The sequence below is a fragment of the Balaenoptera musculus genome, chromosome 4 (genome assembly GCF_009873245.2).
Source record: "Balaenoptera musculus isolate JJ_BM4_2016_0621 chromosome 4, mBalMus1.pri.v3, whole genome shotgun sequence".
In the NCBI taxonomy this organism is placed as follows: domain Eukaryota; kingdom Metazoa; phylum Chordata; class Mammalia; order Artiodactyla; family Balaenopteridae; genus Balaenoptera; species Balaenoptera musculus.
In genome coordinates this window covers 134,465,124-134,477,509 of record NC_045788.1, presented here as the reverse complement: position 1 = coordinate 134,477,509, position 12,386 = coordinate 134,465,124, and the positions used below count along the sequence as shown (strand labels likewise).

The 12,386-nt window shown below is 43.4% G+C and overlaps 1 protein-coding gene across 8 annotated transcripts in view; it reads right to left on the bottom strand.

Annotated features, from left to right (window-relative positions):
• The window catches only part of CLIC6 (chloride intracellular channel 6), a 44,334-nt gene that overhangs the window by 16,728 nt on the left and 15,220 nt on the right, over nt 1-12,386 (bottom strand). For 2 of the 8 annotated variants that reach the window (XM_036851811.1, XM_036851813.1), the window contains exon 1: nt 735-871. The exons of 1 other annotated variant lie outside the window; for it this stretch is intronic. Coding sequence is in view for 1 of the 7 variants with exons in the window: in XM_036851809.1 (XP_036707704.1) it covers nt 7,207-7,213 (7 nt within the window). In the remaining 6 variants the exon portion in view is untranslated. Of the gene's footprint in view, nt 1-105; nt 173-193; nt 872-1,661; nt 1,738-7,206; nt 7,214-12,386 lie in introns of those variants that run through there. 5 more of the 8 variants (XM_036851809.1, XM_036851815.1, XM_036851812.1 and 2 more) reach the window with 5 other exon arrangements.

Here is a 12,386-nt window from a genome sequence, read left to right as displayed (position 1 = left end):
AACAACTGAAGTCTTTTCCTTAATTGCAAAAGCAAACAGATCTTTAGCCAGGAGGCAAAATAGCAGGGCCCTGGCCTGGCATTCGTGTCTGGGAGTTACACCAACCTCTTGGGGAAAAGTCCAGAAGAAAGAGCATCAGGAGAACCGGCACCTGACCGATGGCAGGGTTGACAAGCCCAGGGAAGCTGCTTACTTTTCAAGAAATGACACCAACGGCCTCTGTCTTTTGTCCGTGATCACCTGGGGGAGAGTGGGTCCCGTGTAATGAGAGAAGAAAGCAACCACTCTTCCATCAGGACTTGGCGTTCAACACGCTGGAACTGCAGATCCACGTGGAGAAAGGCTATGCTAACTAACTGGGGGAGAAACAAGCCATCCCATCTCTTCCTTGTCCAATAAGAATGTTTCTGAAGAAAATGTCCTCCCAAATCAGCAATTTTGAAGGTGATTTTTAAAAACTAACACCTCTTGAAGACCAACTCTGATTTCAAGTATCCTTCCAAACTATTTATGGACGTGATCAGATTCAATCCTCTCAAACTCCTGTAAGATGTCCTATTTCCACTTGCATTTTACAGATGAGGAAACTGAGGCACAGAGAGACTAATAAATAACCTGCCCAAAAACCCAAACAGGATTAGGTGAACAAAGATCACTCGAGTTCTTGTAAACTGGATCCAGTTAATGGTCCCAGCTTCTTTCCAGGTCCTCACGATGAAAACCAGATCTCTCACCCTTTTCCTGAACTTCACTCAGACCCCAGCACAGCCTTCCTCCTTTGAAATCCTTCTTGCCGGGGTCTCCGAGCCTCCCACCCAGATTCCTACAGCGGCCTCCTGCCGGGTCTCTCTACCTGGGCTTTCTAGCCCCTCCTTTCCCGTATCCTGGATAAGGTTAACCCAGATGCCGCTGTCCTTAGCTCATTCCGCTGGAATGCTGCTCAAGTGCAAATTCCAACTACATTGCTATCAAGCAGTGTGACCAGGGCAAAGTACCTAACCTTCCAGCGCAGCTCTTTGCTCATTTACAGCATAAGCTTAATTTTACCTGCCCCTCCATGTTGGTTGAGAACGAATTAGACGTTAAGCAGAAAACACACAGAACGATGCCTGACAGGCGGAAACATTCTGTTACACCCTCTCTCCTTCCTCCCTCCCCCCACCTGCCTCCCCTTTCCCTTCCTTTCTGACTCCCTCCTTCCCTCCTCTGCCTCCCCCCTCCCCCCGCCTCCTCTCCACCATCTAATATATGCCGGCCAGTCAAGCCAGTTACCCCCCTTAAATGCTATCCTAAAATATCCCACATCACCTTCCCGAAATCCCCCTTGTCTACCTGCTATCACCTCACTCCTACTCAGATCAGGTCAGTGAGTTTTTCCAGCTCTGTATCCTTTTCTATGACTCTCTGTTCGGCATTTCTTTTTGCTTTTACTGAAGTTCACTGACAATAGAGTCAGCTCTGCCTGGTTTAGTACCAAACTGTTTGCTAATTATTTTCTGTAGGTTCCATCCCTCCAGGGAGGACCGCATCAGCCTCTGTGGAGCCGGCGATTAACTGCCTTTTCCCTGGCAGTGCCCATGACACATTCATTTTCCTCCAGCTCCCCTGGCAGCATCACGGAGCACAGTCACGCCCACGGAAGTCACTCCAGGAAAACTCACCTTGTGGAGCCAAGGGTCACTGTCCTCAAAAGTTCTAAGAAGCTCCTTATCACGGGGAGTTCCTTTAAACACAGAGAAGCCACGCCTCACCCCCGGGGATGATATCAGCAAGCCCAGCCTTATCGGCCCCATCTCCTCCCCAGCCTGTCCATCCTGGGGCTGCTTTCTTCACCCGCCCAAAAGGACAATCGCTGGGTGACCCGGTTTGCCTGGGACCGTGATTTTTAAAGTCGGAAATCCCTCATCCCCCCTAGTAAGTCTCAGGCAAGGTGGGACGGCTGGCCACCCTACTGTCCACTCAGATGAGAGCTTTATTTTTTGTGAGGGTCAAAAACATTATTAACGACCTCCTAGTAACCTAGAAGTGGGGCTTTGTTCCTCCTTAATCAGAAGACCATCAGCACAGATGAACGTAACCCATTGATCAGACTAGGTAGTTGATCTCTTGAATGCTGAGGAGTTGGGATTATCAGCTCCCGGGGAGGGAGAACAGATGAACAGAGGCTGAGGCTTTCTGGGGTGAGGAAAGGAGGCGGGAGTTTAAGACAAGCCTGCCAAACTCCCCAAATTGCGCAGAGCCAGCTAACACAGGAACAGCATCTCCCCTCCCGGCTGTCAGGCCACCTTCGGGAAAGAGAAGCAGTTAAAATCGGTGGTACAGTTCAGGTAGCAACTGTACCCCAGAATTGCCCAGCTCTGGGTGTGACAGACCCAAAAACACTAACTCGAAAAGATATATTCACCCCCATGTTCATTGCAGCATTATCAATAATAGCCAAGATATGGAAACAACCAAGGGTCCCATGTTCATTGCAGCATTATCCATAATAGCCAAGATATGGAAACAACCAAGTGTCTACCGATGGATGAATGGATAATGAAAATGTGGTGTATGTATACACAATGGAATATAATTAAGCTATTAAAAAAATTGAAATCCTGCCATTAGTGACAAGATGGATAGACTCTGAGGGCATTTGAGGACAGAAAAAGACAAATACCATTTGATCTCATTTATATGTGGAATCTAAAACAAAACAAAGCTCAGAGTTACAGAGAATAGATTGGTGGTTGCCAGCGGGGCAGGGGGAGGTGAAATGGGTGAAGGGGGTCAACAGGTACAAACTTCCATTTATAAAATAAATAAGTCCTGGGGATGTAAGGTACAGCATGGTGACTACAGTTAATAAAAGTGTATTTTATACTTGAAAGTTGCTAAGAGAGTAGATCTTAAAAGTTCTCACCACAAGAAAGAAGAAAATGTCATAACTATATGTGGTGAGGGATGTTAGCTACACTTCTTGGGGTGATCATTTCAAAATACATACAAATATTGAATCTTTATGTTGTATACCTAAAGCTAATATAACATATGTCAAGCATACCTCAATTAAACATTTTAAAAATAAATAAAAATAAAAACTAATTTAAATTAAATAAAGATAAATAAAGATAAATAAAGAAACTGTCCTCCCTTGTGGATACTGTGGATGCTGGGTACCAGCCCATGTTAAACCATAGCCACTGGAAGAATCGTTCAGTATTTCAGTCAGGATCTATTCTACACTGTTAGGTTCAGCCTCTGAAGCTCTAGGTAAGAAAGAAAATAAACAAACTGAAATGAAATCAGAACACATCCACATGGGGAGGCTGAGACTCACCTTTCCACACTTTCACATATTAATATGTGTCAACTTCCTGTTTCCCTCTAGTGGCGCTTGGTTCAGAAAACTGAGGGAGCCCTGAGAAACTGGACACCAGCAGAAGGAAAGACCGACTAAGTGCCTTCCCCTTCCTCTTAAGTTAGAAGATGAAAACCTTGAATTCTTTTCGGTATTCTTGCTTGATTTGGGGTTTGTTTCTGTTTTTTTCCTTATCAGATTACCTACCTTATTTGAGTATCGTCAATAAAGAGCTGAGATTTTAAAAAACTGTAATGCGGATATACGTATATTTGCATAGTACTTTCTTAAGATTAACAATCATAACCACGAGGTGCACAAAGAGAGGGAAGAGGGCAGAGTATCACTGAGAGCTAAGAAATAAAATAATGAAAAACTTTAAAAAATTGGTGGTGCAATTCAGGTGGCAAAGCCACCCCAGAATAGCCCATCTCTGGGTGTGACAGACACTCCAGACCAAAGGGCACCGCACTAGTGGGCCAGAAACCATGACCTGCTCACCCTTAAATCCTTAAATTGACCTCAACAAAGGCCATGATTTCTGTTTGATCCTCCATATTACCCTTTGGGTCAAAAAGAACAGCAAGAGCTTCTGTCCCAAATAGGAAAACCTTCCAGGTATCCCCTAGGTCATCGGCTGGGAGAAACCCTGGCAGACTTGAGTGTACACCTCCTCTGGGGAATTTAGGGCTGGAAAGATCAATGTGATTAGTAAGTATCAGCTTGGAATTCAGCTCCCACCTCTCATTCTGAAAAAGAAGACACATTAAGTAGATTCATCTTCTCAAAATAGTTCACCCCAAGGCCTTAAGAAGTTCACAGATTCCAGATCTGTCACTTACAAACGTCATTAGAAACAAAATGGCTATTTTATGAAATGATGATGATGAGATAGCAACTAACACTTACATAGCCTTTACTCTTTGCAAGTCATAGTTCTAAACACTCTCCTTTAATTAACTCAGTGAATCCTGAGAGCAACCCTATTAGATGTAGGTACCATTACTATCTCATTATGCAGGTGAGAAGGTCTCACAGTCGGATTTGAGCCCAGGAATCAGCTAGAGGCTGTCCTCTTCATCCCACTCTGGACACTGGCCCATGTCCAAATGGAGAGGCTCCAGCTCCAGCAGGGCCGCTCCTCAGCACAAAGGGCGCTGGTTGGGTAGCCTGCTTGTTTGCTTTACCCCACCTCCTTTCAGTAAGGTGACTTGGAGGCGACTTGCAGGAATCCATGATAATAAAACACGCAGCAGAAGCAAGTGAAAAGTGCAAAGGACAAAGAGTGCTTGGGACATTTCACAGTCCTGGGGGACAACTTTGGTAGCCAAGTGGGCTGGGGGCATGGAGGGAGCCTCTGGCTGTGTGCTACATATTCTCTTCCCTCCCTAGGAAACCTTCTTGCTAGAAGTCAAGACGACAGTGAGCTTGTCTTGCATCCCCTAGCCCCACACTTGGAGGCAAACAGTCTTCCTGCCGGGTTAAAAACAGAGCACCCCCTTCCCGGACACACACAGCAGTGCAGGGCTGGCATCTACCTGTGAGAACTGGGGAGTCCAGCAAAGCTGTGCAGACAGCCCACTTCTTCTTCCAGCAGGGCAGGCAGCATCAAAGTACTCCTTGAAAGATCCTGTCAAAACTACTCTAATCCAGTCCATCACAGCCCACATAGCCTGTTCCTTGTCATGTGGCCAAAAGAGTTTGGGTCTGGGATTTTTAAGGCAGATAGAACCAAATGCCTCAGCTTGGCCATAAACAGCTTTCAATAAGAACACCAGAGTGTTGAACACAAAGCAAGACCACTGCCTGCGGTAGAAAAAGGACTTTTTGGACTTGCCCTTCTCATTTCAGAGTCCGAGAAGGCATTGGTTAAGGACCGGTGGGCAATCTCAGAAGCAGCCAGGAAAATAACCACCCATTAACTTTCCAAGTAGGTCTATGCTTGACCGCAACTCATTCTAGCCATGGCCTGGGGTGACAATGACAGAATGTGAAAGAACAAGTTCAAAGTCTATTTGCCAGTGCAGTAGGCAGAATAATGGCCCCTCAGAGGCCCACATCCCAATACTCAGAACCCGTGAATATGTTACCTTCATGGCAAAAAAGGACTTTGCAAATGCGACGGAGGTTATGGATTTGAGATGGGGAGGTTACCCTGGGTTGTCAGGTGGGCCAAGTCTGACCACATGCATCCTCAAAAGTGAGAACCTTTCCCAGCTGTGGTCAGAGAAGATTTGACTAGAGAACAATGGTCAGAGAGATGAATGCTGCTGGCTTTGAAGAGGGAGAAAAGGGGGCCCCAAGCCAAGGAATGCAGGTGCCCCATAGAAGCTGGAAAAGGCAACGACATGGATCTCCCCTAGAGCCTCCAGAAAGAAACGGAGGACCACTGGTGCCTTAGTTTTAGCCCAGTGGAACTGTCAAATAATAAATCTGAGTTGGTTTAAGCCACCAAGTGTGTGGTAATTTGTGACAGCAGCAATAGAAAACTAATATAGCTAATGATTCCACATGGGAATCCTAAACCTTTCCCTAAGACGATTCAGTGGATCAACCACACATCAGTCACACAGAAGGATGAACCCTGAAGTAGGCAGCACTTAGCCTATTTCTAGAAACTTCGTGCATGAGCCTCTCCTCATTTGCCAGGGATCTGCAATGTTGTCATTTGAAGAAGCTCTGTATTGAGCCCACCAGTAGCCAAGCCAAGACCACAGCTCCTCTGTGTGGACTTGTGAATTACAATAGCCTGTTTGATCTGAATTATGGGGAGGCCTGCTCATTCCTCCACGTCACCTATGGGGCCGCAGAGTCTGGCGGACAAGCCCCTAACACGGGGGGCTTGACTACTTGACTCAGCAGGCATATTTTTCCCCCAATTTTTTAATTTGGTAAAACCGATCTGAGGATACATCTGGCCAAAAATCTAACACGGCACAGTTACAGATCATCCTCTCAAGATGAGGGATCCACCGTGACATTTTGCTCTTTTTAATCTTGCTTCCTTACTATGGTTTTTAGAACCTGCCTTCTCAAAAGGACTCTGGCGTCAGGTGTGCAAGGTCTTCAAGAGGTTATTAGCGCCGCCTAGTGGTCTTGAGATGCACTTCCCGACTTACCACTTTCCCTTTTAAACACACCCATTCCTCATTAGGGTCTGGTGGAAAATGTCACGAATAAGTTTTTAGGCCCGGTAGGAGGCTAAACCTTCCCAATTTGCCTGAGACTCAGGTTTCCTGCTACCCAGGATTGTCAGTTTTAAAACCAGGAAAGTCCTGGAAAGACTAGAGTGCCTTGGTCTCCATACCCATGACCCCCTTGAGACCCCATAGGAAAACTACCCAAAGAGGGCACTGTCTTCCTGTCCTTGGCACTGCAATAACCGGGTACCAAACACAATTGGGACCCAAACGGTAATGCCTTTACTAATGCAACTCTCTGTGAGATCAGCAGCTGACTTGAGCACACTTTGCTCATGATAGGAAAAGAACAACTGAAGATTTGCAAATTATTTCTGGACTCTCATTGAGGAACCATGGGGAGAGGAGGGAGGAAGCGTGGTAGGTGGGAGAGTAGGGTCACCCCATATGCTGGGCAGAGCAGACCATGAAAAAGAAATTCTGATTTTCTCTAAAAGTGTTCAGATTCAGTTTGTTCAGAATTCTCTAGCTCTTTTGCAAATTTATCTATCTATCTATCTATCTATCTATCTATCTATCTATTTATTTATTTATGGCTGTGTTGGGTCTTCGTTTCTGTGCGAGGGCTTTCTCTAGTTGAGACAAGTGGGGGCCACTCTTCATCGCGGTGCGCGGGCCTCTCACTATCGCAGCCTCTCTTGTTGCGGAGCACAGGCTCCAGACGCGCAGGCTCAGTAATGGTGGCTCACGGGCCTAGTTGCTCCGCGGCATGTGGGATCTTCCCGGACCAGGGCTCGAACCCGTGTCCCCTGCATTGGCAGGCGGATTCTCAACCACTGCGCCACCAGGGAAGCCCTGCAAAATTCCTTAGAAACATGTAGTTTCCTGAAAAATGAATGAACTCCCTCTCTATTTTTCTTTGTAATGTTCATAAGTTTTAAGGAGGCCAAAGGTCTGAAACTATCTATTTACAAAGATGAATGTCTAGTGCCTTAAAGACACTCATGTTGGTTTCGATGGCCAGCTTATGAAAGTTGTATAGATCTGGGTCAGGGAAGGAGGAGACTGGGAATTTTATAATATTTTTTATTCAATCTGAAACTAGTCAGTTAATCAGAAATATCTTAAAGGTTATTGAGGGAATTCTTATTGTGGATTTTAGAATGCTTTCCTTTTAACATTGAAAGATGGCAGAAATCAGAGGCTTTGTGATTAACTTTCCAGGTAGAAGGCAGGGATCACCTGTATGGTATGATATGTGAGTGCCGGGAGAATCCACCTGTCTAAAAATGCCCACATCAGCCTTCCACAAAAGCCTGAATCTCAGAGAATTGTCTAGAAAAAAAGCCACTGTCTGTTAAGAAGTGCTGCTGGTTACTCTTGTCTTCCCCAGGGCCAACCCAGGGGAGGACACCAATCCCAGAAACCTCTAACCTTCCCACAAGCTGACACTGTTTGTCCATTTCCTCATACACAGCATGAAAAGGTCCATTGTGGCAACACTTTCTACACCTTCTTACAGGTGTTTGATGAAGTGGCAAAGTCATTAAAGTTCCTTTTGTAAAGGTATGCTTGTCAGATCTCATTCCAAAAAGTTCAAGGCACTTTTAAGAAGCCATATTAATTACTACAGCTGGTCACTATAGCTATGAAAGGTATTCAAAATATAAAATTAAATCCCAAAGACCTTGAATAACCAAAGCAATCTTCAGAACGAAGGCCAAAGCTGGAAGCTCACGCTTCCTGATTTCAAACTACATTACAAATCATAGTAATCAAAATAATATGGTATTGGCATAAAACCAGGCACATAGATTAGTGGAAACAGAATTGAGAGCCCAGAAATAAACCCACGCATGTACAGTCAATTAACTTACAACAGAGGAGCCAAGAATATACAATGGGGAAAGGACAGTCTCTTCAATAAATGGTGTTAAGAAAACTGGACAGCAACATACAAAAGAATGAAACTGGACCACTGTGTTACAACATACACAAAAATTCATTCAAAATGGATTAAAGACTTGAATGCAAGACTTGAAACCACAAAACTCCTAGAAGAAAACATATGCAGAAACCTCCCTGACGTCAGTCTTGGTGACAATTTTTTGTATTTGACACCAAAAGAAAAGGCAACAAAAGCAAAAATAAACAAGTGGGACTACATCAAACTAAAAAGCTTCTGCACAGCGAAGGAAACCATCACCAAAATGAAAAGGCAATTTACTGAATGGCAGAAAATATTTTCAAATCATATATCCGATAAGGGGCTAATATCCAAAATATATAAAGAACTTGTACAACTCAATAGCAAAAAAACCTCAAACAATCCGATTTTAAAATGAGCAGAGGATCTGAACAGACATTTTTCCAAAGACATGCAGATGGCCAACAGTCACATGAAAAAGATGCTCAACATCACTCATCACCGGGGAAATGCAAATCAAAACCACAGTGAGATATCACCTCACACCTGTTTTAGAATAGCTATTATCAAGAAGACAAAAAATAACAAGTGTTGCAGAGGCTGTGGAGAGAACGGAACCCTCACGCACTGTTGGTGGGAATGTAAATTGGTGCAGCCACTGTGGAAAACAGTATAGAAGTTCCTCAAAAAATTAAGAATAGAACTACCATTTGATTCAGCAGTTCCATTCCTGGGTATTTATCCAAAGAAAATGAAAACACTAACTCAAAAAGATACATGCACCCCCGTGTTCATTGCAGCATTATTTACAATAGCCAAGATATGGAAACTAACTAAGTGTCCATCAACAGATGAATGGATAAAGAAAATGTGGTATATGTATATGTGTGTATATATATGTACACACACATACACACACATACGTACATATATATACACACACACACACAAAGGAATATTATTCAGCTATTAAAAAAGATTGAAATATTGCCATTAGTGACAAGATGTATGGATTTTGAGGGCATTATGTTAAGTGAAATAAGTCAGACAGAGAAAGACAAATACCATATGATCTTATTTATATGTGGAATTTTTTTAAAAAAAAGCAAAACAAGCAAACAAACAAGCTTATAGATACAGAGAATGGGTTGATGCCTGACAGAGGTGGGGATGGGGGTGAAATGGGTTAAGGGGGCCGAAAGGTGTAAGTTTCCAATTATAAAATAAATAAGTCATGAGGATGTAACGTACAGCATGGCGACTATAATTAATAATACCATATTGCAGACTTGAAAGTTGGTAAGAAAGTAGATCTTAAAAGTTCTCATCCCAAGAAAGAAAAAATTCTGTAACTCTGTGTGATGATGGCTGTTAACTACACTTATTGTGGTGATCATTTTGCCATACATACAAATATCAAATCATTATGTACATCTGAAACTAATATAATGGTGTATGCCAATTATACCTCAATAAAAAATAAATAATTAATTAATTAAATCAGGTATACTGAAAAGTAGCAACCTAGGGTACTAAATAGATTTGGTTTTCTAAATTAAAGTTCGTAGTAGATCTCATGGATGACATATTCACTGAAAATTTTTGCTTCATTTTAAAGAACAAACAGAAATGTCTAGTCAATCGGGTAATCAGTTTCTCCTGCCATTGTCTTGTTTAATGGAATAATGGAATTATCCCTAAATGGTTTTTGCAACTTCAACAAGATGAGCAAACAAATGAACAGCTCCCAGCACAAACAAAACTTCTCGTAAAGGAGACGGGCAATTATGTAATGCACAATGGGAGATGCCAGATCAATGGTATAGTGGGAAGGCACTTTTTAATTTCAATGCAACTTTATTCAATTCAGACCTACATCTTCATGTTTAAGAAACCTAAGCTACATCAACTTGCTAATTTTCCCCGCTGCTCCCTTTTCTCCTGGCCACTGAGAGTTGAAGGTAAGTCTGCATTACTAACCAGAAACCTCAGGTTTCACAAGTTTAGGTTCAAACCAGCCTGTCATCTTGTATCAGTGAAAAGAGACAAAAGAATCAACCAGGAGTACATAAAATCGCATTGCGTATAAAATAGGAAAAGTTGGCTTTTTGCTTCAAAAGCAGGAAAATCAGAGTCAGAATCCTCCCAAAAAACATATGGAGTTTAGGAAAATCACAAAATTGTCCTGGAACTGTGCTCGACAGGGTAACTACTCCCATTTTAACAATTAGATTTCATTTTGTATTTCCTTGTAATCTGAGAATTCTTACAAGGTCAGGGGTTCCTAGGTCACGGATAATTAACTTGCTGAACTTGAAAGTTCTTTGTCAGTGAGCAGAGGCACACAGTACCACCTTGTAGTGGTACTACAAGGTGCTAACCTTGATGTTAACCTTGATGCTAGCAATTTGAACGGAAAGATTTTAGAAGACTTCAGACATTACAGAATTATCTGGAAGCTTTACCTTCCCCCGTTTCCCACTGTTAGTTATATGACTATATTCTCTGGCCTGGCTTGACCCACGCAACAGGGAAGGTCTGTGGCCTCAGACCAAAAGGGATCAGCCAAGTTCCAGATTAGGAGAAACACCTAACTGGCTGACCAAGGCCAAGGCTAGTGCCCTGGCTTTATTATACAGAAGTCTTTTCTGTGCCACAAGCTTTTTTTGGTGAACTCTCTCCCCACCCTCACCCCTGAGGAAGAAAAAGGAGGGAGTGCTATCCTGTTTCAAGATTCCCTAACCCTGACCTATTAGGTCAGAAAAAACAGTGACCCTGAGGCCAGCTTTGCAGTGGTTCACAAACCAGCCAATGAGCAAACCGTTCAAAGGCTCCTGTTTTCAAAAATGACATTTATGCTAAGTGGCCAGGAACTGGTGTCCCTGATTTGTTGCAAATCTTACTGTGGCCCCAGCAATCTAGTTCCAGGGCAATGGATCCCTTCATCTGCCTCGTGGAGAAGGACACACCGACACCACAGGAGAAGAGGCTGGGGATTTCTCAAGATGTTCATTTATTATCCTAAATCCAATCTGGGCAAGGCCAGTTTCTTATGGAAGTGTGTTGTTTCAGTTTTGTAAGGCTTGGAAAACTGGGATTCAGAGATGAAGCAACAAAATATTACTTTTTATGTAGAATAACTTGAAAATATTGTACACTAGGGTGCCTGTAGGTAATTAACTAAATAGGAAAAGACATGTGCTCTGTATTTCAGGAAGAAAACAGAATGTGAAGATTTTGTGAGGGTTCTCGTTTATTTGTCTCCAAAATAAAGGCATCCACACAGATATGAAAATGAGAGAGTCAAGGGGATTTACAGGGCCAGGGAAAGGATTTATTAGGTCTTAGGTATCCTAAGTGGGCTACATGCCATGCTTGTCCAGTCTACCCTCGGGCACCATGTAAACCAGACCTGCTCTGGTTCCCTGGACCCCATCTGTGTTCAAATCCACACTAACTGATAATGATCTGCAAGACCCTCCAACAACACCAGGAGAAGAGGCAGCTGAGGGGGCTTGGTTTGGCACTATCTCATTTGGCACGAGGGTAAAAATGGCACAAAACATTGGGTGCCCCAAACCGGGAAACAAAACCTCGTTCTGAAAGACAAAATTGTGCAAAAATAATAAAAGAAAAGATTTTCTTTTATGGAATTTGGGATGTTTAAGAATGCTTGAGAATGTTTGCTGAATCGATGAATCCATGAGTCGATCAATCAATCAATGACCCCCTCAAAACACACTGACGGTCAGCACTCCACCGCACTGTGAACAGAAATACTCAGTGTCTGATGTGCCAGCACATCCTCAAGGTGGGCAGGACGGCGACAATGTGGCAGAAGGAGAGACCCCACCCCCCAGAGAAGAGTCAGCTTCCAGAATTCCCGTGCTTTACTCTATTCCTGACCCAGTTTGGGGAACCCGTTGTGTTGAGAACATTCCGAAATCCCACCTACAGTGGATACAGTTTAAAGCCG